Source organism: Nerophis ophidion, linkage group LG15, assembly GCF_033978795.1.
Source record: "Nerophis ophidion isolate RoL-2023_Sa linkage group LG15, RoL_Noph_v1.0, whole genome shotgun sequence".
NCBI lineage: Eukaryota > Metazoa > Chordata > Actinopteri > Syngnathiformes > Syngnathidae > Nerophis > Nerophis ophidion.
In genome coordinates, this window is record NC_084625.1 from 1,104,032 (window position 1) to 1,128,644 (window position 24,613).

Here is a 24,613-nt window from a genome sequence, read left to right on the forward strand (position 1 = left end):
ATATAATTACGATCAAGCACAGCAATACTTGTATGACCCAAAGCAAACAACCTTCCTTAGTCATGGTGCAAAAAAAAAATAAAAAAATCCAAAAGACATGGTCACACAATACAATGTGATTAATCACACAAGTTAATGCTTTTATTTTGACAGCCCTGTTGTGACATTTCTGTGCAGAGAGGCTGCCCGGGAATACCGAAGGCGCAGGAAGATCTACGTGAGAGAGCTGGAGAGGCGAGCGGAGCAGCTGGAAGATGAAAACTTGGCTTTGAAGGAAGAACTCAAAATTTGTAAATCCTGTCACCAGAAAGTGAAATGAGCGGTGGGTCCTTGAACGTATTGAAATGGCACAAGATGAGTGATGACTTCACACGAGTGTGTGGGTCATACAACGTGATTGTTGTTTGTTTGCTGCAGCAGAAGAATTGACATGCAGATATAATCAGACTAATAGCAAATATCAGCAAGGTATTGACTTTGTTTATCCTTCACTGACGTGAGCAATTTTGCTTATAAATCAGAGCTTCCTTTTTCAATCGCATGCAGGATTCTCACAGGTATGAAGCAAAAATCAATCCCTACCCACTGTATAATAATAATAATAATAATAATGATGATGAAAGAAGAGTGTAGTTGCAGTACAAGTCAGTCGAGGATACAGTTGGCTGAGGAGCGCTGAGTACATAAGAAGTCACTGGTCATCTCCCTGTAACCTCTGACCTCTGTGAGACTACTTCCTGTTGGAGGACAACATGATTATTTTCTATGCAATAACACAGGTGGCTACATATATATATATATATATATATATTTATATGTATGTATATATATATATATATATTCTGACGCTTGGCGTGTAAGTGTTCATTGAAAAACATACTGATCTGCAATAAAAGCGCTTTTATTTCAATTGTACTGTTTGTATTTCAAAATAAAATTCACCAAACTGACTGACTACAACGCTGACAGCCAATAGACACCAGACCTCACCTCCCCACTTTCCCAATATCACCAAATTATGTTAAATGTGTGAATTATATTTATATAGCGCTTTTCTCTAGTGACTCAAAGCGCTTTACATAGTGAAACCCAATATCTAAGTTACATTTAAACCAGTGTGGGTGGCACTGGGAGCAGGTGGGTAAAGTGTCTTGCCCAAGGACACAACGGGAGTGACTAGGATGGCATAAGCGGGAATCGAACCTGCAACCCTCAAGTTGCTGACACGGCCGCTCTACCAACCGAGCAACGCTTTTATTTTGACACAGAATAAATAAAATGATGCATGTCAAATATCGACAACTCCAATAGTGTATGAGTACATATGACTGTCAGGTTAGTGGATGTTTTGATCATTTACTTTTCTTTTCATAAATGGGATTTGGAAAAAAAAACAACCAATTGGTTTATTTTGAAATATTATTTTTTAATATATATATTTCCTGTTGCAAAAATTTTAATCACCACTCAGAAGAACAAAACAGACATATTTTTTTTAACATAAATCCTGACGTGTTAAGTGTTCATTTAAAAACACATTGATCCGTAATAAAAGCGCTCTGTTTCAATTGTAGTGTTTGTATTTCAAAATAGAATTCACCAAACTGACTGTGGCTGTGTCAATGATTGACACGTCATTACAACGCTGACAGCCAATGGGCAGCAGACCCCGCCTCCACAATTTAAAGTGTCCAATAGGAGGAGTGACAGGAAGTCTGACCTAAAGGGTGTTTCATAAGGAAATGGCGGTGGGAACCATTTCTGTGTAACACCAAACAAAAGGAGGCTTTTAAAACACATTTCCGTCGAGAAAAACAAAGGTAAAAGAATATTTATTCTCATAAACTTCGATTTTGTTGTAACTGTTTTGTTGCATGGACAACAGCTTGCCCTCCAAGGTTCCTTGCCCATGTAGTTGTAGTTGCATTCAGATGGTCTAAAATGTCTTTAAAATTGTTTTTTAGTATTTTAAAAAAATCTTAATGAAATAAATATTTTTTTTTTAAATATGAATGATTAATAATCAGGATTATTAGTACACTCCAAGTCACATTCCTAGTATATCATGAGTTTATCAAAGAGTTGTTGTCAATTACGGTTATATTTAACTTCAAACTGTAATGTTGGGAGTTTTATCATTAATATGGTTCATTTTCTACTTCTACATGCATCCAACTGACTTACCTTCCATGAGGTTACAGTAGTTGTACATACATCCAACTGACTTACCTTCCATGAGGTTACAGTAGTTGTACATACATCCAACTGACTTACCTTCCATGAGGTTACAGTAGTTGTACATACATCCAACTGACTTACCTTCCATGAGGTTACAGTAGTTGTACATACATCCAACTGACTTACCTTACATGAGGTTACAGTAGTTGTACATACATCCAACTGACTTACCTTCCATGAGGTTACAGTAGTTGTACATACATCCAACTGACTCACCTTCCATGAGGTTACAGTAGTTGTACATACATCCAACTGACTTACCTTCCATGAGGTTACAGTAGTTGTACATACATCCAACTGACTTACCTTCCATGAGGTTACAGTAGTTGTACATACATCCAACTGACTTACCTTCCATGAGGTTACAGTAGTTGTACATACATCCAACTGACTTACCTTCCATGAGGTTACAGTAGTTGTACATACATCCAACTGACTTACCTTCCATGAGGTTACAGTAGTTGTACATACATCCAGCTGACTTACCTTCCATGAGGTTGTAGAGGTTGCAGTAGTTGGTGCCGTGGTCTCGGACCACAAACCAGGTCTGGGAGATGGACATGGCCTGCAGGTCATGTTCAGATCACCCATGGAATTAGTGAGCATTATTGCAAAAGACCATATGATATTTTCCGAGTGTGTACCTTACAGAAATATGACACCCAGTGAAGAAGTGATAAGGCACCAGGCGGAAGTTGATGACTTGTTGGTACCTCGTCAACGGAGTGGTGTGTTTGGCAGATATAAAGTGCACCGTGGCAGAATTTAGCTGCAAAACACCAAACCTTATATGGCATAATTCTGCTTTTGTAACTGGAATAGCAAAATTCATAGATTTGATTTGCATCTAATCAAATAACTTGATCACCAAATGATGTTAAATTAAGCTTTTATGTTTGACACAAAATAATGAAAGTTTGTGAAAATTATGCATGTCCAAAATTGACGACTCCATTAATATATAAGTGCTTATGAATGGGATCTGGAAAACAAAAAAAAAAAGATTTATTTCAATTTTATTTTGAAGAAATTTCCTTTTTTATATATTTCCTGTAGCAGAAATGTAAATCACCACTTAGAAGAAACACAAAAAAAACAGACAAAAAACATAATTTGTATTTATATTCTGACGCTTGACGTGTAAGTGTTCATTGAAAAAAACATTGATCCGTAAAAAAAGCGCTTTGTTTCAATTTTACGGTTTGTATTTCAAAATAAAATTCACCAAACCGACTGTGGCCAGGTCAATGATTGACACGTCATTACAACGCTGACAGCCAATAGACACCAGGCCCCGCCTCCACACTTCAAAGTGTCCAATAGGAGGAGTGACAGGAAGTTGGACCTAATGGGTGTTTCATAAGGAAATGGCGGTGGGAAACATTTCCGTGTAGCACCAAACAATGGGCCAAAGTAAAAGTAGGCTTTTAAAACAAAGTTATGTCGAGAAAACAGAAAGGTAAGAGAATATTTATTCTCATTAACTTCGATTTTTTTTTGTAACTGTTTTGTTTATACTTGTGCTGTGACTTTTAGCGCCAGAAGGAAATACGCAGTGGCTAACGTTAGCTTCAAGCTAGATGAAGTTTGTGGCTTAAATCTGCGGATTTTAAAGAATTATGGATGCAATATGCGAATGTAAATTATCATCAACTAGATGATGTGTGAATGCTGAAGTTGAAGTGAAGAATATTTGACTGTTGAAGACTTTGAATTTCCAGCAAAACTGGAATTTGGTTTGGAGTTTGGGAAAGTGTTAGTGTGAATGTTGAGGATGAGTGGAATGTGTTGATGTTGGAATGCTTTCAGTAGCTTGAAAAATGTGGCAATTGTGCAACTTGGAAAAATGTCCCATTCATTTCAATGGGAACTTCCTGGAAATTTGCGGAAAAGCGAGATTTTTTGAAAATGATTAGGAGCATGAATGTCCTGAATGAGCTGAATTGGTTGGTGTTGGGATTGTTTAAATCAATCAATGATTATTTATATAGCCCTAAATCATTAGTGTCTCAAAGGGCTGCACAAACCACAACACAAACCACTACGACATCCTTGGTAGGCCCACATAAGGGCAAGGAAAACTCACCAAGTGGGACGTCGGTGACAATGATGACTATGTAGTAAATGGTATTAAGGAATTTTGGGAAAAGCTGGAATTTTGGGGAAAATGCTAAAAGGTTTGAATTTTGTAAATGGTTGGCGTTGGAATTTTTCAAATTGGTCAAGAAATGTTGAAGTAGTAACTTTTTTAACTGAGAAATGGTATTGCGGTATTACCTGGAATTTCGGGAAAAGTGTGAATTTTGAGGAAAATGCTAAAAAAATTAAATTTTGTAATTGGTTGGTGTTGAAATTTTTTTAATCGGTCGAGAAATGTTGTAGTAACATTTTTAACTGAGAAATGGTATTGCGGAATTCCTGGAATTTCGGGAAAAGTGTGAATTTTGAGGAAAATGCTAAAACGTGAATTTTTTTAAATGGTTGGTGTTGGAATTTTTCAAATCGGTCGAGAAATGTTGAGGTAGTAACATTTTTAACTGAGAAATGGTATTGCGGAATTCCTGGAATTGCGGGAAAAGTGTGAATTTTGAGGAAAATGCTAAAAAAATGTAACTTTGTAAATGGTTGGTGTTGGAATTGTTCAAATCGGTCGAGAAATGTTGAAGTAGTAACATTTTTAACTGAGAAATGGTATTGCGGAATTCCTGGAATTGCGGGAAAAGTGTGAATTTTGAGGAAAATGCTAAAAAAATGTAACTTTGTAAATGGTTGGTGTTGGAATTGTTCAAATCGGTCGAGAAATGTTGAAGTAGTAACATTTTTAACTGAGAAATGGTATTGCGGAATTCCTGGAATTTCGGGAAAAGTGGGAATTTTGAGGAAAATGCTAAAAAAAATAGAATTTTGTAAATGGTTGTTGTTGGAATTTTTCAAATCGGTCGAGAAATGTTGAAGTAGTAACATTTTTAACTGAGAAAATGGTATTGCGGAACTCCTGGAATTTCGGGAAAAGTGGTAATTTTGGGGAAAATGCGCAAAAAAAATAATTTTGTAAATGGTTGGTGTTGGAATTTTTCAAATTGGTTGAGAAATGTGGAAGTAGTAACATTTTTAATTGAGAAATGGTATTGCGGAATTCCTGGAATTTCGGGAAAAGTGTGAATTTTGAGGAAAATGCTAAAAAAATTTAACTTTGTAAATGGTTGGTGTTGGAATTGTTCAAATCGGTCGAGAAATGTTGAAGTAGTAACATTTTTAACTGAGAGATGGTATTGCGGAATTCCTGGAATTTCGGGAAAAGTGGGAATTTGGGGGAAAATGCGCAAAAAAATAATTTTGTAAATGGTTGGTGTTGGAATTTTTCAAATCGGTTGAGAAATGTGGACATAGTAACATTTTTAACTGAGATATGGTATTGCGGAATTCCTGGAATTTCAGGAAAAGTGGGAATTTTGGGGAAAATACTAAAACGTGAATTTTTTTAAATGGTTGGTGTTGGAATTTTTCAAATCGGTCAAGAAATGTTGAAGTAGTAACATTTTTAACTGAGAAATGGTATTGCGAAATTCCTGGAATTTTGGGGAAAGTGTGAATTTTGAGGAAAATGCTAAAAAAAAAAAAGAATTTTGTAAATGGTTGTTGTTGGAATTTTTCAAATCGGTCGAGAAATGTTGAAGTAGTAAGATTTTTAACTGACAAATGGTATTGCGGAACTCCTGGAATTTCGGCAAAAGTGGTAATTTTGGGGAAAATGCGCAAAAAAAATAATTTTGTAAATGGTTGGTGTTGGAATTTTTCCAATTGGTTGAGAAATGTGGAAGTAGTAACATTTTTAATTGAGAAATGGTATTGCGGAATTCCTGGAATTTCGGGAAAAGTGTGAATTTTGAGGAAAATGCTAAAAAAAATTAACTTTGTAAATGGTTGGTGTTGGAATTGTTCAAATCGGTCGAGAAATGTTGAAGTAGTAACATTTTTAACTGAGAGATGGTATTGCGGAATTCCTGGAATTTCAGGAAAAGTGGGAATTTGGGGGAAAATGCGCAAAAAAAATAATTTTGTAAATGGTTGGTGTTGGAATTTTTCAAATCGGTTGAGAAATGTGGAAGTAGTAACATTTTTAACTGAGATATGGTATTGCGGAATTCCTGGAATTTCAGGAAAAGTCGGAATTTTTGGGAAAATACTAAGACGTGAATTTTTTTAAATGGTTGGTGTTGGAATTTTTCAAATCAGTCGAGAAATGTTGAAGTAGTAACATTTTTAACTGACAAATGGTATTGCGGAATTCCTGGAATTTGGGGAAAACGGGGAATTTTTCAAGTTAAAAAAAACAATCTTGTTTTTTTGTCCTGATTAAGAGGAATGTTTTCACGGTTGAACGGTTGAAGCGGGTTGAAAAATGTGGAAAGAGTCGTCGCCAGAAAAAAAGTTGGAAATAGGGGTTTGGAAAACCCGGAATTCTGCAAAGTCCAGGAATTTTTTTTGAATTTGGAGAAATGTACTCGGAATTTCCAGGACGAGTGGAATGTGTTGAAGGTGGAATGGTTTGAATCGGTTGGAAAAATGTGGAAATGGGGGAAGTTTGAAAAATGGCCAATTCATTTTATTAACCAGTTAGTCAAGATGGGTATTAACAGTACTTTTATTAACCAGTTAGACAAGACGGGTATTAACAGTAGTTTTATTAACCAGTTAGTCAAGATGGGTATTTAACAGCACAGAAAAGAAATGACATGACATGAACAAAATAGAAAAATATTCTTTCTAGGTCAAATAAATAAGATAACTGTGCAAATAATACAAAATGTATCAAACTCAGATAATAAAAATAGGTTTGCAGACAAGCACTTTTTAATTTCCCTTCCTGGTTCCATGACCCGCCCTATCTTGCCTCCTATTGGCCTGTCCCTAATGTTTTGCTCTAATCTCAACCAATGGTGAGTCATCTTGGTAACCAACCAACCAATCACGGATGTTCTTAGCAGGTCTTGGCAGGAAGAAGGGGAGGAGTTTAGGAGCCCATGGAGGGGGAGAGCAAGGAACACAACAAATAAGCAGTGTTTGCTCATTTTAACCTAAAATAAATGACACCGATATTTTCTTAATTCATATCTTCTTTAAAAACATATCAATGTATCTCACAAAGTCCATATATCGCCCAGCCCTACAACGTTTTAGCCTTTTTGCTCTATTTGAGTTCATTTCTACAATGTGCCATAAAAAAAAATGTTGTCAGTAAGTTGGTGCTGATGATGATTCTGTAAAAAACAGGTATCAATGTATTTTTTGTATCAAAGTAACAGTACCATAGATTTAAAAATATATATATATTGTGTGTTGTTTACTTTTAATAGCTGCTATACATCAACATGTCCTAGCTTTTAAATGTACACACGTTTGATAGGGATAGTTTTATTTTTGTTGTGGTCAACATCTGTATGAATACATGTTTATGAAATAAGAAGTCATATTTACTGTTATTTAGCACGTAGCTAAAATATCTCCAGCTGAATTTAAAAGCTGATGGCTAAATTAGAACCATTAATTATGTTTCATCGTCATTAGTCTACTAATTGATTGTCGACGAGAAGTCAACTATCAGAAATAGTTGTTAGTTGCAGCCCTAGTTTGAATAAAAGATAGAGCCAATATAAAATATACAAACAATACAATGATTGAAAATAAGGATGCACAATATTGATCTTTGTACTAGCAAAAATAGTCAACATATTTATGTAAGTGCAGTACAACACAAACCTTGTACGAGCAGCGCTGTCCTCCACTGGTGCAGCCCGCCATGCCTTCCCACTTCTTGATCTGTGAAACTAGCGATTCATAAACCGCTTGACATGGTATCGCAAAGTACCTGCAAAATAAATCCTGTCACTGGAAATACATGACGATTTACCAAGTTGTATGACTCTGAAGCATTCGCATGCAAAATTAGTTTAAAAAAAAATAAAGCTAGCATGCTACCGCTAGCATGCTAACAGTTAAAAAATGCTACCTACGAATCTGAGTTGTCCGTCTGAATATGAAAAAGTTAGCAAACTTACTGTACGTAAGTAAGAGTCATGTACCAAATTGTGTGACTCTGAGGTGTAAGGTGGCAAAATTGGCAAAACATTTTTTTTTAGCATGCTAACAGTTAGCATATGTCATTTGCCTAATGATATGACTCTGGTGTGTGTGGCAGAAAACTGGCTAAAAATAACTCAGCGTTCTAATGTTAACATCCATCCATCCATCCATTTTCTACCGCTTATTCCCTTTCGGGGTCGCGGGGGGCGCTGGCGCCTATCTCAGCTACAATCGGGCGGAAGGCAGGGTACACCCTGGACAAGTCGCCACCTCATCGCAGGGCCCACACAGATAGACAGACAACATTCACACTCACATTCACACACTAGGGCCAATTTGGTGTTGCCAATTAACCTATCCCCAGGTGCATGTCTTTGGAAGTGGGAGGGGCCTATCCCCAGGTGCATGTCTTTGGAAGTGGGAGGAAGCCGGAGTACCCGGAGGGAACCCACGCATTCACGGGGAGAACATGCAAACTCCACACAGAAAGATCCCGAGCCTGGATTTGAACCCAGGACTGCAGGAACTTCGTATTGTGAGGCAGACGCTCTAACCCCTCTGCCACCGTGAAGCCCTAATGTTAACATGCGAACGTTAAAATGTTAGCATGCTTAGATGTCATTACAGTCAAATGAACCTAAAGGGTACTGTTGAAAAATTGGCTTAAAGGGTAATGTTAGCATGCTAACAGTTAGCCCATGTCAAGTACCAAGTTATGTAAATTTGAGGTGTACCGTGGAAAAATGAGCTGTAAAAACTTATCATGCTAACATCAGCCTGTGCACAGTTGGCATTTTTCTAGTACCAAGTTATAAGACTTTGGGGTAAACGGCAAAAAATGCCTATAAAGTTAGCATGCTAATGATGGCATGTTATTGTTGGCATGCTAACAGTTAACAAATGTTACCTACCAAGTTATACGAATCTGAGGTGTACGGCTTGTAATTAAAAAGTTAGCATGCTTATCTAAGCATGTGCAAAATTGGCACAAAAAAATTTGCATGCTAACAGTTAGCATATGTCACTTACCTAATGGTTTGACTCTGGTGTGTATGGCGTAAAAACTGGCTATAAAATAACAGTTCACATGCTAGCGTGCTAACGTTTGCATGCTTACAGTTAACATGTCACGTACCAAGTGAAATGAACCTGATGTGTACTGTTGAAAAATTGGCTCAAAAGGTAGCATGCTAACAGATAGCATGCATAAGGTGTGTGGCTGCAAAAACGAGGCAAAAAAAGTATAACATTTGCAAAATAAGTTAGTTGACTATTTCATATAAAAAGAAATGATATCACAACAGTGTTAAAAATGTAATGTTAAAGATCTTGTTGAATGATGTTTATATAAAGAGTACGTGAGTAATCCAAGTCATGTTTAGGAGAGGACATTAAGAGTAATAAAAGTCATATTTACCAATGTACTGTGCACTGTGCGTGTAGAGGTCCTGCAGCAGTGACGTCACACACCAACAACACAACACTGCACAAGTAAACACACTTCATGATGCACAACAACAAGAAGTTGAAAATGGACTAGAAGAAAAGTGACAAGTGGAAAGGCAGATGGTTAAAAAGAAGAAACATCACAGGACCATCACGTGCTTGCGCTCTCCTGACGTAATGACATAATGACATAATGACGTAATGACATGGCCATGAGTCTCATCACAGCAGCTGTAAAGACATGTGGTATGCAGCAGCCTCTGGTGGCAGCTGGTGGTATTACAATAACAGCCTGGATATGTACACAGAAAATATCTAAACATTGGTGTTTATTTACCATCATTTCACCAAACATTATCCCCAAATAATTAAATAATTCCTTTTTATGTTATTATTGTGATATTGTCAGATGGAAGTACTTTGGAGTGTACACGATACTTTAAATAAAGCAATGATTGTCACACACACACTAGGTGTGGCCAAATGATTCTCTGCATTTGACCCATCACCCTTGATCACCCCCTGGGAGGTGAGGGGAGCAGTGAGCAGCAGCGGTGGCCACGCCCGGCAATCATTTTTGGTGATTTAGTCCCCGATTCCAAGCTTTGATGCTGAGTGCCAAGCAGGGAGGTAATGGCTCCCATTTTTATAGTCTTTGGTATGACTCGCTCGGGGTTTGAACTCACAACTTACCCATCTCAGGGCGGACACTCTAACCACTTGGCCACTGAGTCGGTATGATGTTGTACCATGTTTTTGTTTAACTTAAATTTACATTGGAGAATATTTATTTTATGTTTATTTGTTTACATTTGAACCAAATATGTAATAGTACGTGTTTAAAGTGTTTATTTAAACAAGAACTACATTGATACTAATTGTCCAAAGCAGGGGTCGGCAACCCGCGGCTCTAGAGCCGCTTGGGGCTCTTTAGCGCCGCCCTAGTGGCTCTCTGGAGCTTTTTCAAAAATGTATGAAAAACGGAAAAAAATGAACGAAAAAAATACATTTTTTGTTTTAATATGGTTTCTGTAGGAGGACAAACATGACACAAACCTCCCTAATTGTTATAAAACACACTGTTTATGTTAAACATGCTTCACTGATTCCAGTATTTGGCGAACGCCGTTTTGTCCTACTAATTTTGGCCGTCCTTGAACGGACACAAACCTCCCTAATTGTTATAAAACACACTGTTTATGTTAAACATGCTTCACTGATTCCAGTATTTGGCGAACGCCGTTTTGTCCTACTAATTTTGGCCGTCCTTGAACGCACCGTGGTTTGTGTACATGTACAACTTTCTCCGACTTTCTAGGACGTGTTTTATGCCACTTCTTTTTCTGTCTCATTTTGTCCACCAAACTTTTAACGTTGTGCGCCAATGCACGAAGTTGAGTTTTGTTGATGTTATTGTCTTGTGTGGAGTGCTAATCAGACACATTTGCTCACTGCAAGCTAATCAATGCTAACATGCTATTTAGGCTAGCTGTATGTCCATATTGCATCATTATGCCTCATTTGTAGCTATATTTCAGCTCATTTAGTTTCCTTTAAGTCCTCTTAATTCACTTTATATCTCATGACACACTAGTGATTTAGGGCTATATAAGTAAACATTGATTGATTGATTGATTGATATCTGTATGTAATATGGCTTTTCATTTTTTGTAGCTCCAGACAGATTTGTTTTTGAATTTTTGGTCCAATATGGCTCTTTCAACATTTTGGGTTGCCGACCCCTGTTCTAAAGTGTACATTTACACATGTGTACACTAATACTACTTGTATAAACTGTACATGTATACATGTACATACTAATACTACTTGTATAAACTGTACATGTATACATGTACACACTAATACTACTTGTACAAACTGTACATGTATACATGTACACACTAATACTACTTGTATAAACCGTACATGTATACATGTACACACTAATACTACTTGTATAAACCGTACATGTATACATGTGTACACTAATACTACTTGTATAAACCATACATGTATACATGTACACACTAATACTACTTGTATAAACTGTACATGTATACATGTACACACTAATACTACTTGTACAAACTGTACATGTATACATGTACACACTAATACTACTTGTACAAACTGTACATGTATACATGTACACACTAATACTACTATTACAAACTGTACATGTATACATGTACACACTAATACTACTTGTATAAACCGTAAATGTATACATGTACACACTAATACTACTTGTACAAACTGTACATGTATACATATACACACTAATACTACTTGTATAAACTGTACATGTATACATGTAGAGCATAGTACAACTTGTATAAACTGTACATGTATACATGTAGAGCGTAGTACAACTTGTATGAATTGTATAATTAGACATGTAGTACTAGCTGTGTATAGTGTACATGTGTATGTAGATGGTGAAGAAGAGGAATGAAGTAGATAGACTAGTCAGGTGTATTTCCCAGGGGAGTACAGGAGAAGGAGGTGATGTCTCATCAGCTGCTCAGTGTGCGGCACTCTTGCAACACAATCACTGCAACACAATCACTGCAACATAAAAAAAAGGGGCAACAATCTTTGTATCATGTGGAAGAAAGAAGGTTTTAAGAAGTGCAGAAGTGCAACTTTCAGCATTGATGGATTTAACTTCACTATTGGTAAGAACTACAACATTTTTATATTTATCACCTCTATACATGTGTACTTATTGTAGTATACTTGGTCACATACTGTACATATATATACTTGTTGTAATGTACTTGGTCATATACATGTATATATTTGTTGTAGTGTACTTGGTCATATACATGTATATACTTGTTTAGTATACTTGCTCATATACATGTCTATCTGGTCAAATACATGTATATGTCTATACTTGTTTTAGTATACTTAAACATAAACACACACAGTATACTTGTTGTAGTATACTTGAACATAAACATGTATACTTTTAGTATACTGCACATGAACATGTATACTTGCTGTAGTATACTTGGTCATATATTTATATGTATTTGTCTATACTGGTTCTAGTACACTTAAACATAAACACATACAGTATACTTGTTGTAGTATACTTGAACATACACATGAATACTTTTAGTATACTGAACAAGAACATGTATACTTGCTGTAGTATACTTGGTCATACATATGTATATGTCTATACTTGTTATAGTATACTTAAACTTAAACACATACAGTATACCTCTTGTTGTATACTTGAACATAAACATATATAATTTTAGTATACTGAACACAAACATGTATACTTGCTGTAGTATACTTGGTCATAAATATGTATATGTCTATACTTGTTATAGTATACATAAACATAAATACATACAGTATACTTGTTGTAGCATACTTGATCATAAACATGTACAATTTTAGTATACTGAACACATACATGTATACTTGCTGTAGTATACTTGGTCATACATATGTATATGTCGATACTTGTTATAGTATACTTAAACTTAAACACATACAGTATACTTGTTGTAGCATACTTGATCATAAACATGTACAATTTTAGTATACTGAACACATACATGTATACTTGCTGTAGTATACTTGGTCATAAATATGTATATGTCTGTACTTGTTATAGTATACTTAAACATAAATACATACAGTATACTTGTTGTAGTATACTTGAACATAAACATGCATACTTTTGGTATACTGAACACGAACATGTCTACTTGCTGTAGTATACTTGGTCATAAATATGTATATGTCTATACTTGTTATAGTATACTTAAACATGAACACATACAGTATACTTCTTGTAGTATACGTGAACATAAACATGTATAATTTTAATATACTGAACGCAAACATGTATACTTGCTGTAGTGTACTTGGACATAGACATGTATAGTTTTAGTATACCGAACACAAACATGTGTACTTGTTGTAGTATACTTGGACAGTATGATTACTTTTCTTAGTGTAAATCTTCAAATTGGACACATTTGAGTTAGTTTGTTTAATACTTTGGCATCGTATATGTTGTACACAATGTAATGATGTGTTGTATACACTGTGAATACAATGTGTACATAATATTTGAAGAGGTAGTAGTAATGTATGTATCGTATACAATGTGTGCATGATATTTAAATAGGTAGTAGTAATGTACAGTATGTATTGTATACAATGTGTACATAATATTTGAATAGTTTGTAGTAATGTATGTATTGTATACAATGTGTACATGATATTTAAATAGGTAGTAGTAATGTACAGTATGTATTGTATACAATGTGTACATAATATTTGAATAGTTTGTAGTAATGTATGTATTGTATACAATGTGTACATAATATTTGAATAGTTTGTAGTAATGTATGTATTGTATACAATGTGTACATAATATTTGAATAGTTTGTAGTAATGTATGTATTGTATACAATGTGTACATGACATTTAAATAGGTAGTAGTAATGTATGTATTGTATACAATGTGTACATGATATTTAAATAGGTAGTAGGAATGTACAGTATGTATTGTATACAATGTGTACATGATATTTGAATAGGTAGTAGTAATGTACAGTATGTATTGTATACAATGTGTACATAATATTTGAAGAGGTAGTAGTAATGTATGTATTGTATACAATGTGTACATGATATTTGAATAGGTAGTACAGAAATAGTGAAGGATAAATCACCTGCAGTGTTTACTGCTGTCTCTATGGTAACCAGGAGGGCTGGCAATTTGGTGTGTGTGTGTTTGTGTGAGTGTGTGAGTGTGTGTGTGTGTGTGTGTGTGTGTGTGTGTGTGTGTGTGTGTGTGTGTGTGTGTGTGTGTGTGTGTGTATTGTCAAGGTGGTGAGTTTAAGGATTAGGAATGAAGAGCAATCATGTTTGCTGATTTGATCAGCATCTCTGTAGTAAGTACCTTAGTACTACATGTAGTACAATGTATTATCATTACTACTGTATGTACAGTAGTACCACATGTAGTAAATGTATTACCGTGTCTATAATATGTACAGTAGTACAAAATGTGGTACAACGTATTACCATCACTATAATAAGTACAGTAGCGCAAAATGTAGTACAATGTATTATCACCACAGTAAGTACAGTAGTATAAGCTGTACTACAATGTATTATCATTATTACAGTAGTACAAGCTGTACTACAAAGTATTATTATCACATAAGTGAGAGCTGGAAAACAGTTTAAGTTGACAAAGTCATTAAGTTGAATAATAAATAAAACCGTTTAGTTATCTAGTTTTACACACACACACACACACACACACACACACACACACACACACACACACACATATATATTGCTGAGTTCTGTAGAATTCCGCAAAGTCTGGCTTCTAAAGAAGGCCTTGTGATTATTCCATCTGGCTTTAAATTAGTAGAAGAAGTAGTACTTAGTACTTACAGTATATAACAAACATACACATTGGCTCATGGTCCATCCTTTGGACTTCTTATTATTCTTTTCTTCCTGTCCAGCGCTCTTATTTTGGTTCCTCTTCCTGTGGTCGGTCTGTCTTATGCTTCTGAGCGCTGTTCTCCTCACCTGTTCTTGATGGCCAATCAGGAGCCTTTATTGCGATGCTGCTTGATCCTCCAATATACGTGTTGTGCCTTTCTGTGTTTTTGACATACCTCACCTTATCTTATCTTGTCTTGTCTTGCTTGACCTATATTTTTGTCCAGTGTTTCGCTGTCCTGTCTTCTGCTGTTGTAAGACACGCTGCTGCTTCCTCATTTGTGCTGCCTTCTGCTTGCACGTGGCCTTCCTTCCCTGCATCCTGGCATCATGACAAACATGGTATCGCCTTTGAATACACGCAATCCCCGAGTAGATCAGGCCCTAACTGTGAATACAACGTCCTTGCAGTGAAATATGAACTAACTTTATCATTTCAGTGGCCAACGAAGAAGGTGACAACAACTTCCACCCACGGACTCGCTTTGCACGTACGTAACTCTCACCTTAACCTTTATATGCAAAAAATGATTTTATTCTTTGTTTGTTAGTCATGTGCCTCACCTGACTGCACATCCCTGCTTCTGACATACTAATCACTGGAAGCTCCACCCACTAGACTCAAGTCGGAACCAGAAAGAAAATGTGCGACCAAAAAAACATTTACAAAATCTAAACTTTTTGTAACCAATAATCATTGATATGGTATATAAATACAATGTAGGTCAATATTGCCTATGTGGATGTATGTGTAAATAAGTGTGTGTGTATATACTGTACATATATATATATATATATTTATATATGTGTGTGTGTGTATACATATATATGTAAATATATACAGTGAGGCAAAAAAGTATTTAGTCAGCCAGCGATTGTGCAAGTTCTCCCACTTCAAATGATGACAGAGGTGTGTCATTTTCATCATAGGTACACTTCAACTGTGAGAGACAGAATGTGGAAAAAAAAATCCAGGAATTCACATTGTAGGATTTTTAAATAATTTATTTGTAAATGATGGTGGAAAATAAGTATTTGGTCAAGCATTCAAAGCTCTCACTGATGGAAGGAGGTATTGGCTCCAAATCTCAGGATACATGGCCCCATTCATTCTTTCCTTAACACGGATCAATCGTCCTGTCCCCTTAGCAGAAAAACAGCCCCAAAGCATGATGTTTCCACCCCCATGCTTCACAGTAGGTATGGTGTTCTTGGGATGCAACTCAGTATTCTTCTTCCTTCAAACACGACGAGTTCTATTTTGGTTTCATCTGACCACATGACATTCTCCCAATCCTCTGTTGTATCATCCATGTATCCATTTTGGTATAAACTCAACTGCTGGTGTTTGGAGGAAGAAGAATACTGAGTTGCATCCCAAGAACACCATACCTACTGTGAAGCATGGGGGTGGAAACATCATGCTTTGGGGCTGTTTTTCTGCTAAGGGGACAGGACGATTGATCCGTGTTAAGGAAAGAATGAATGGGGCCATGTATCCTGAGATTTGGAGCCAAAACCTCCTTTGAATGCTTGACCAAATACTTATTTTCCACCATCATTTGCAAATAAATTCTTTAAAATTCCTACGATGTGAATTCCTGGATTTTTTTTTCACATTCTGTCTCTCACAGTTGAAGTGTACCTATGATGAAAATGACAGACCTCTGTCATCATTTGAAGTGGGAGAACTTGCACCATCGCTGGCTGACTAAATACTTTTTTGCCCCACTATATATATATATATATATATATATATATATAATATGTGTATATGTATGCATGTGTGTATATATGTGTATATATATATATATATATATATATATATATATGCACACAGACACGTGCACAGACAGACACACACAATATTTTCTATAATTATAGAAGTTTGTTTTTAACGTGAGCTTGTGTGAGAAGTTGTAAACATGTGTGAGAAAATAGGTGTTTGTGTGTAAAATATAGTCTTTGAAAAAAACATAATGTTTCACCAACAAAGCAACAAAGCTAGAATTCAGCTTGATTGTGTTGTTGTCCATTTGCTGCATAGCTACAGTATCCATCCATCCATCCTTTTCCTACCGCTTGTCCCTTATATGTTTGTTTCAAACTGCCCAGGATCGAGGTCCCAGAATGCTCTCTGCACTGCTGACACATCCAACACCTTGGAACACAAAAACCTGCTGATGAACTTTAACAACCTGGAAGAAATCCTCGCTGATGAACTTCCTGTTCCTGATGCACCTGATGCCATGGAGAGGACTGCTGTCAGGTCCACCACACACACACACACACACACGCACGCACGCACGCACGCATGCACGCACACACGCACACACGCACGCACACACGCACGCATGCACGCACACACACACACACACACACACACACACACCCTCTTAGTCATGGACCCTATAGGGTGTGTACCATCTCAGTTATGTACCCCACAAGGTGGGTACCATCTCAGACATGGACCCCACAAGGTGGGTACCATCTCAGTCATGGACCCCACAAGGTGTGTACCATCTCAGTCATGCACCCCACAGGGTGGGTACCATCTCAGTCATGGACCCCACAAGGTGTGTACCATCTCAGTCATGGACCCCACAAGGTGGGTACCATCTCAGTCATGTACCCCACAAGGTGGGTACCATCTCAGTCATGTACCCCACAAGGTGGGTACCATCTCAGTCATGTACCCCACAAGGTGTGTACCATCTCAGTCATGTACCCCACAAGGTGGGTACCATCTCAGTCATGTACCCCACAAGGTGTGTACCATCTCAGTCATGTACCCCACAAGGTGGGTACCATCTCAGTCATGGACCCCACAAGGTGGGTACCATCTCAGTCATGGACCCCACAAGGTGGGTACCATCTCAGTCATGGACCCCACAAGGTGGGTACCATCTCAGTCATGGACCCCACAGGGTGTGTACCATCTCAGTCATGTACCCCACAAGGTGGGTACCATCTCAGTCATGTACCCCACAAGGTGTGTACCATCTCAGTCATGTACCCCACAAGGTGGGTACCATCTCAGACATGGACCCCACAAGGTGGGTACCATCTCAGACATGGACCCCACATGATGAATATTACAGATTACTATCACAGTAAGAATAATAATAATAATAATGTATTGATGAATATTACAGATGACTATTACAGTAATAATAATAATGTATGGATGAATATTACAGTAATAATGTATTGGGTAATATTACAATAATAATAATGATGCATTGAGTAATATTACAGTAATGTAAATAGTAATATTACCGTAATAATAAAGTATTCAGTACTATTACAGTAATAAAAATATGTTATGAATATTACAGTAATAATGTATGGAGTAAAATTTCAGTAATATTGTGTAATTAATACAGTACTAATAATGTATAGAGTAACATTTCAGTAATAATAATGTGATATGAATATCACAGTAATAATTTATGGAGTAATATAACAATATAAATGTATGGAGTAATTTTACAGTAATAATGTATTGAGTAATGTAACACTAATATATTACAGTCAGGATAATGTGTTGTGAATATTCCAGTAATAATAGTAATTTATGGAGGAATATTCCAGTAATAATAATGTATGGAGCAATATTACAGTAATAATGTATGGAGTAATATTACAGTAATAATGTATGGAGTAATATTACAGTAATAATGGATGGAGCAATATTACAGTAATAATGTATGGAGTAATATTACAGTAATAATGTATGGAGTAATATTACAGTAATAATAATGTATTGAGTAATATACAGTATGTGGGCCTACCGAGGATGTGGTAGTGGTTTGTGCAGCCCTTTGAGACACTAGTGACTTAGGGCTATATAAATGCAGAGTGCTAACAATGTGTGTCCTGCAGGCTGCGGTGTCTGGTGCAGCAGCTGGAGCGAGGGCAAGCATCCATGGTGGACTTGAAGAACAATCTAGAAAATGCAGCTTCAGTCCTAGAAAGTTTGTACTTTCAGGAAAACAGGAAAGTTCTTTGAAAATATGATAAACTTCTCATATATTATACAGGTGTGTCTATTTTATTATACAGGTGTGTGTATATTACCATACAGGTGTGTCTATATTATCACACAGGTGCGTCTATATAATCATACAGGTGTGTCTGTTATCATACAGGTGTGTCTGTTATCATACAGGTGTGTTTATATTATCATACAGGTGTGTCTGTTATACAGGTGTGTCTATATTATCATACAGGTGTGTCTATATAATCATACAGGTGTGTCTATATTATCATACAGGTGTGTCTATATTATCATACAGGTGCGTCTATATAATCATATAGATGTGTATATATTATCATCCAGCTGTGTCTATATTATCATACAGGTGTGTCTATATAATCATACAGGTGTGTCTGTTATCATACAGGTGTGTCTATATTATCATACAGGTGTGTCTATATTATCATAGAAGTCCGTCTATATAATCATATAGGTGTGTCTGTTATCATACAGGTGTGTGTATATTACCATACAGGTGTGTCTATATTATCATACAGGTGTGTCTATATAATCATACAGGTGTGTCTGTTATCATACAGGTGTGTTTAAATTATCATACAGGTGTGTCTGTTATACAGGTGTGTCTATATTATCATACAGGTGTGTCTATATAATCATACAGGTGTGTCTGTTATCATACAGGTGTGTTTATATTATCATACAGGTGTGTCTATATAATCATACAGGTATGTCTGTTATCATACAGGTGTGTCTATATTATCATCCAGCTGTGTCTATATTATCATACAGGTGTGTCTATATAATCATACAGGTATGTCTGTTATCATACAGGTGTGTCTATATTATCATACAGGTATGTCTGTTATCATACAGGTGTGTCTATATTATCATACAGGTGTGTCCATATTATCATACAGGTGTGGCTATATAATCATACAGGTGTGTCTGTTATCATACAGGTGTGTCTATATTATCATACAGGTGTGTCTATATTATCATACAGGTGCGTCTATATAATCATATAGATGTGTATATATTATCATCCAGCTGTGTCTATATTATCATACAGGTGTGTCTATATAATCATACAGGTGTGTCTGTTATCATACAGGTGTGTCTATATTATCATACAGGTGTGTCTGTTATCATACAGGTGTGTCTGTTATCATACAGGTGTGTCTGTATTATCATACAGGTCTGTATAATCATATAGGTGTGTCTATGTTATTATACAGGTGCATCTATATTATTATACATGTGTGTCTATATTATCATACAGGTGTGTGTATATTATCATACAGGTGCGTGTATATTATCATACAAGTGCGTGTATATTATCATACATGTGTGTGTATATTATCATACAGGTGCGTGTATATTATCATACAGGTGCGTGTATATTATCACACAGGTGCGTGTATACTATCATACAGGTGTGTGTATATTATTATACAGGTGCGTGTATATTATACAGGTGTGTGTGTATATTATCGTGCGGGTATGTGTATAGTATCATACAGCTATCATAGAGGTGTGTGTACATTATCATACAGGTGTGTGCGTATTATCATACAGGTGTGTGTATATTATCATACAGGTGTGTTTGTCCTTCAGACGTTTGTCGGAGCAAGAGGACGAGCTGAGTGAGATCCAATCAGAGACAGTTCCATCAGAGGTCCGTGATTGGCTGGCGTCCACGTTCACGCGGCAGAGGCGTCGCTTGCTGCGGCGATTTGAGGACAAACCTCGCTTCCGCAGCATCGTGTACGCTGTGCAGGCGGGCATCTTTGTGGACAGGTGAGGTCTCTGCTTACTGTCTGTCACTCATCTGCTTGTCTGGCATGTTTGTGGACAGGTGAGGTCTCTGCTTATGTCACTCATCTGCTTGTCTGGCATGTTTGTGGACAGGTGAGGTCTCTGCTTATGTCACTCATCTGCTTGTCAGGGATGGAGCAGGAGGGAGCTAGGTCAGGTCCTGCCACTCACTTATTGACATTTGACATGCACTTCTGCACGCAATAGGAGTAAAGATTGTGGGGCCCCTATCCGCAGCACATGTAGAGGACCCTAAGTGCAGTCTAAGTAGGGGCCCCTACACAGATTGCAAGTAGGGCCCCCTACACAGATTGCAAGTAGGGGCCCCTACATACGGCGGATGTAGAAATAGTTGAAGATCAGTGAGGACTGACTCAAATGATGAAGTTATGATCGTTTTGTTTATGTGTGTGACACAGGATGTGCAGAAGAAAACAACAACAACAACAAAGATGTTTATGTGTGTGACACAGGATGTGTAGAAGAAAACAACAACAACAACAAAGCTGTTTATGTGTGTGACACAGGATGTGTAGAAGAAAACAACAACAACAACAAAGATGTTTATGTGTGTGACACAGGATGTGTAGAAGAAAACAACAAGAACAACAAAGATGTTTATGTGTGTGACACAGGATGTACAGAAGATCGTCCAACATGGTGGACCTGAACTACCCTCCAGAGGTCATCACTGTACTCAAAGTGAGACTTTTGTCTTCTCATTCTTCTTCTTCTTCGTCTTCTTAGCTAGCAGCTGCTAACATGGTGACACAAGACATACCGTACTTCCTTGAATTGCCGCCGGGGCGCTCATTAATTTAAAACCTCTTCTCACTCCTGCGCTTACCAAAGGCATGTGGTACAAGTAAGCATGCGCTAATTATTTTAAAAACTCTTCTCACTCCTGCGCTTACCAAAGGCATGTGGTACAAGTAAGCATGCGCTAATTATTTTAAAAACTCTTCTCACTCCTGCGCTTACCAAAGGCATGTGGTACAAGTAAGCATGCGCTAATTATTTTAAAAACTCTTCTCACTCCTGCGCTTACCAAAGGCATGTGGTACAAGTAAGCATGCGCTAATTATTTTAAAACCTCTTCTCACTCCTGCGCTTACCAAAGGCATGTGGTACAAGTAAGCATGCGCTAATTATTTTAAAAACTCTTCTCACTCCTGCGCTTACCAAAGGCATGTGGTACAAGTAAGCATGCGCTAATTATTTTAAAAACTCTTCTCACTCCTGCGCTTACCAAAGGCATGTGGTACAAGTAAGCATGCGCTAATTATTTTAAAAACTCTTCTCACTCCTGCGCTTACCAAAGGCATGTGGTACAAGTAAGCATGCGCTAATTATTTTAAAACCTCTTCTCACTCCTGCGCTTACCAAAGGCATGTGGTACAAGTAAGCATGCGCTAATTATTTTAAAAACTCTTCTCACTCCTGCGCTTACCAAAGGCATGTGGTACAAGTAAGCATGCGCTAATTATTTTAAAAACTCTTCTCACTCCTGCGCTTACCAAAGGCATGTGGTACAAGTAAGCATGCGCTAATTATTTTAAAAACTCTTCTCACTCCTGCGCTTACCAAAGGCATGTGGTACAAGTAAGCATGCGCTAATTATTTTAAAACCTCTTCTCACTCCTGCGCTTACCAAAGGCATGTGGTACAAGTAAGCATGCGCTAATTATTTTAAAACCTCTTCTCACTCCGGCGCTTACCAAAGGCATGTGGTACAAGTAAGCATGCGCTAATTATTTTAAAACCTCTTCTCACTCCGGCGCTTACCAAAGGCATGTGGTACAAGTAAGCATGCGCTAATTATTTTAAAACCTCTTCTCACTCCGGCGCTTACCAAAGGCATGTGGTACAAGTAAGCATGTGCTAATTATTTTAAAACCTCTTCTCACTCCGGCGCTTACCAAAGGCATGTGGTACAAGTAAGCATGTGCTAATTATTTTAAAACCTCTTCTCACTCCGGCGCTTACCAAAGGCATGTGGTACAAGTAAGCATGTGCTAATTATTTTAAAACCTCTTCTCACTCCGGCGCTTACCAAAGGCATGTGGTACAAGTAAGCATGTGCTAATTATTTTAAAACCTCTTCTCACTCCGGCGCTTACCAAAGGCATGTGGTACAAGTAAGCATGTGCTAATTATTTTAAAACCTCTTCTCACTCCTGCGCTTACCAAAGGCATGTGGTACAAGTAAGCATGCGCTAATTATTTTAAAACCTCTTCTCACTCCTGCGCTTACCAAAGGCATGTGGTACAAGTAAGCATGTGCTAATTATTTTAAAACCTCTTCTCACTCCTGCGCTTACCAAAGGCATGCGGTACAAGTAAGCATGTGCTAATTATTTTAAAACCTCTTCTCACTCCTGCGCTTACCAAAGGCATGTGGTACAAGTAAGCATGCGCTAATTATTTTAAAACCTCTTCTCACTCCGGCGCTTACCAAAGGCATGTGGTACAAGTAAGCATGCGCTAATTATTTTAAAACCTCTTCTCACTCCTGCGCTTACCAAAGGCATGTGGTACAAGTAAGCATGCGCTAATTATTTTAAAAACTCTTCTCACTCCTGCGCTTACCAAAGGCATGTGGTACAAGTAAGCATGCGCTAATTATTTTAAAACCTCTTCTCACTCCGGCGCTTACCAAAGGCATGCGGTACAAGTAAGCATGTGCTAATTATTTTAAAACCTCTTCTCACTCCTGCGCTTACCAAAGGCATGCGGTACAAGTAAGCATGTGCTAATTATTTTAAAACCTCTTCTCACTCCTGCGCTTACCAAAGGCATGTGGTACAAGTAAGCATGCGCTAATTATTTTAAAACCTCTTCTCACTCCGGCGCTTACCAAAGGCATGTGGTACAAGTAAGCATGCGCTAATTATTTTAAAACCTCTTCTCACTCCTGCGCTTACCAAAGGCATGTGGTACAAGTAAGCATGCGCTAATTATTTTAAAAACTCTTCTCACTCCTGCGCTTACCAAAGGCATGTGGTACAAGTAAGCATGCGCTAATTATTTTAAAACCTCTTCTCACTCCGGCGCTTACCAAAGGCATGCGGTACAAGTAAGCATGTGCTAATTATTTTAAAACCTCTTCTCACTCCTGCGCTTACCAAAGGCATGTGGTACAAGTAAGCATGCGCTAATTATTTTAAAAACTCTTCTCACTCCTGCGCTTACCAAAGGCATGTGGTACAAGTAAGCATGCGCTAATTATTTTAAAAACTCTTCTCACTCCTGCGCTTACCAAAGGCATGTGGTACAAGTAAGCATGTGCTAATTATTTTAAAACCTCTTCTCACTCCTGCGCTTACCAAAGGCATGTGGTACAAGTAAGCATGTGCTAATTATTTTAAAACCTCTTCTCACTCCGGTGCTTACCAAAGGCATGTGGTACAAGTAAGCATGCGCTATTTATTTTAAAACCTCTTCTCACTCCTGCGCTTACCAAAGGCATGTGGTACAAGTAAGCATGCGCTAATTATTTTAAAACCTCTTCTCACTCCTGCGCTTACCAAAGGC

General features: G+C 37.3%; 3 protein-coding genes across 4 annotated transcripts in view; 2 read left to right on the plus strand and 1 right to left on the minus strand.

The window, feature by feature from the left end:
- The window catches only part of LOC133569072 (cAMP-responsive element modulator-like), a 26,365-nt gene extending 25,345 nt beyond the window's left edge, over positions 1-1,020 (plus strand). Inside the window, exon 6 of the mRNA XM_061921209.1 lies at positions 178-1,020. Coding sequence (XP_061777193.1) covers positions 178-319 — 142 coding nt within the window. The 3' untranslated portion in view covers positions 320-1,020. The remainder of the gene's footprint in view (positions 1-177) is intronic.
- On the minus strand, positions 112-9,916 carry LOC133569073 (uncharacterized). Its single transcript, XM_061921210.1, has 5 exons — positions 9,740-9,916; positions 7,999-8,107; positions 2,888-3,007; positions 2,725-2,803; positions 112-737 (listed from the first exon to the last, which is right to left on the minus strand). The coding sequence occupies exons 1-5, from the start codon at positions 9,826-9,828 to the stop codon at positions 646-648; spliced, it is 489 nt and encodes a 162-aa protein (XP_061777194.1). The 5' UTR covers positions 9,829-9,916; the 3' UTR covers positions 112-645.
- LOC133569070 (dual specificity calcium/calmodulin-dependent 3',5'-cyclic nucleotide phosphodiesterase 1C-like) overlaps positions 1,259-24,613 on the plus strand; it is a 52,917-nt gene continuing 29,562 nt past the window's right edge. Inside the window, exons 1-6 of one of the 2 annotated variants that reach the window (XM_061921206.1) lie at positions 1,259-1,820; positions 15,705-15,755; positions 17,380-17,533; positions 19,150-19,260; positions 20,876-21,061; positions 21,715-21,781. In XM_061921206.1, the coding sequence (XP_061777190.1) occupies positions 17,448-17,533; positions 19,150-19,260; positions 20,876-21,061; positions 21,715-21,781 (450 nt within the window). In that variant the 5' untranslated portion in view covers positions 1,259-1,820; positions 15,705-15,755; positions 17,380-17,447. Of the gene's footprint in view, positions 1,821-3,587; positions 3,698-15,704; positions 15,756-17,379; positions 17,534-19,149; positions 19,261-20,875; positions 21,062-21,714; positions 21,782-24,613 lie in introns of those variants that run through there. The other variant, XM_061921205.1, reaches the window with a different exon arrangement.

Bases quoted from the DNA above. Each gene is read 5' to 3' on its own strand.
- LOC133569073 (XM_061921210.1), bottom strand. From the start codon at position 9,828: ATGAAGTGTGTTTACTTGTGCAGTGTTGTGTTGTTGGTGTGTGACGTC. The intron at 8,108-9,739 runs GTAAATATGACT...TTTATTTTGCAG, and splicing joins GCACAGTGCACAGTACATTG to GTACTTTGCGATACCATGTC. The intron at 3,008-7,998 runs GTTTGTGTTGTA...GGTGTTTTGCAG, and splicing joins GACAGCGCTGCTCGTACAAG to CTAAATTCTGCCACGGTGCA.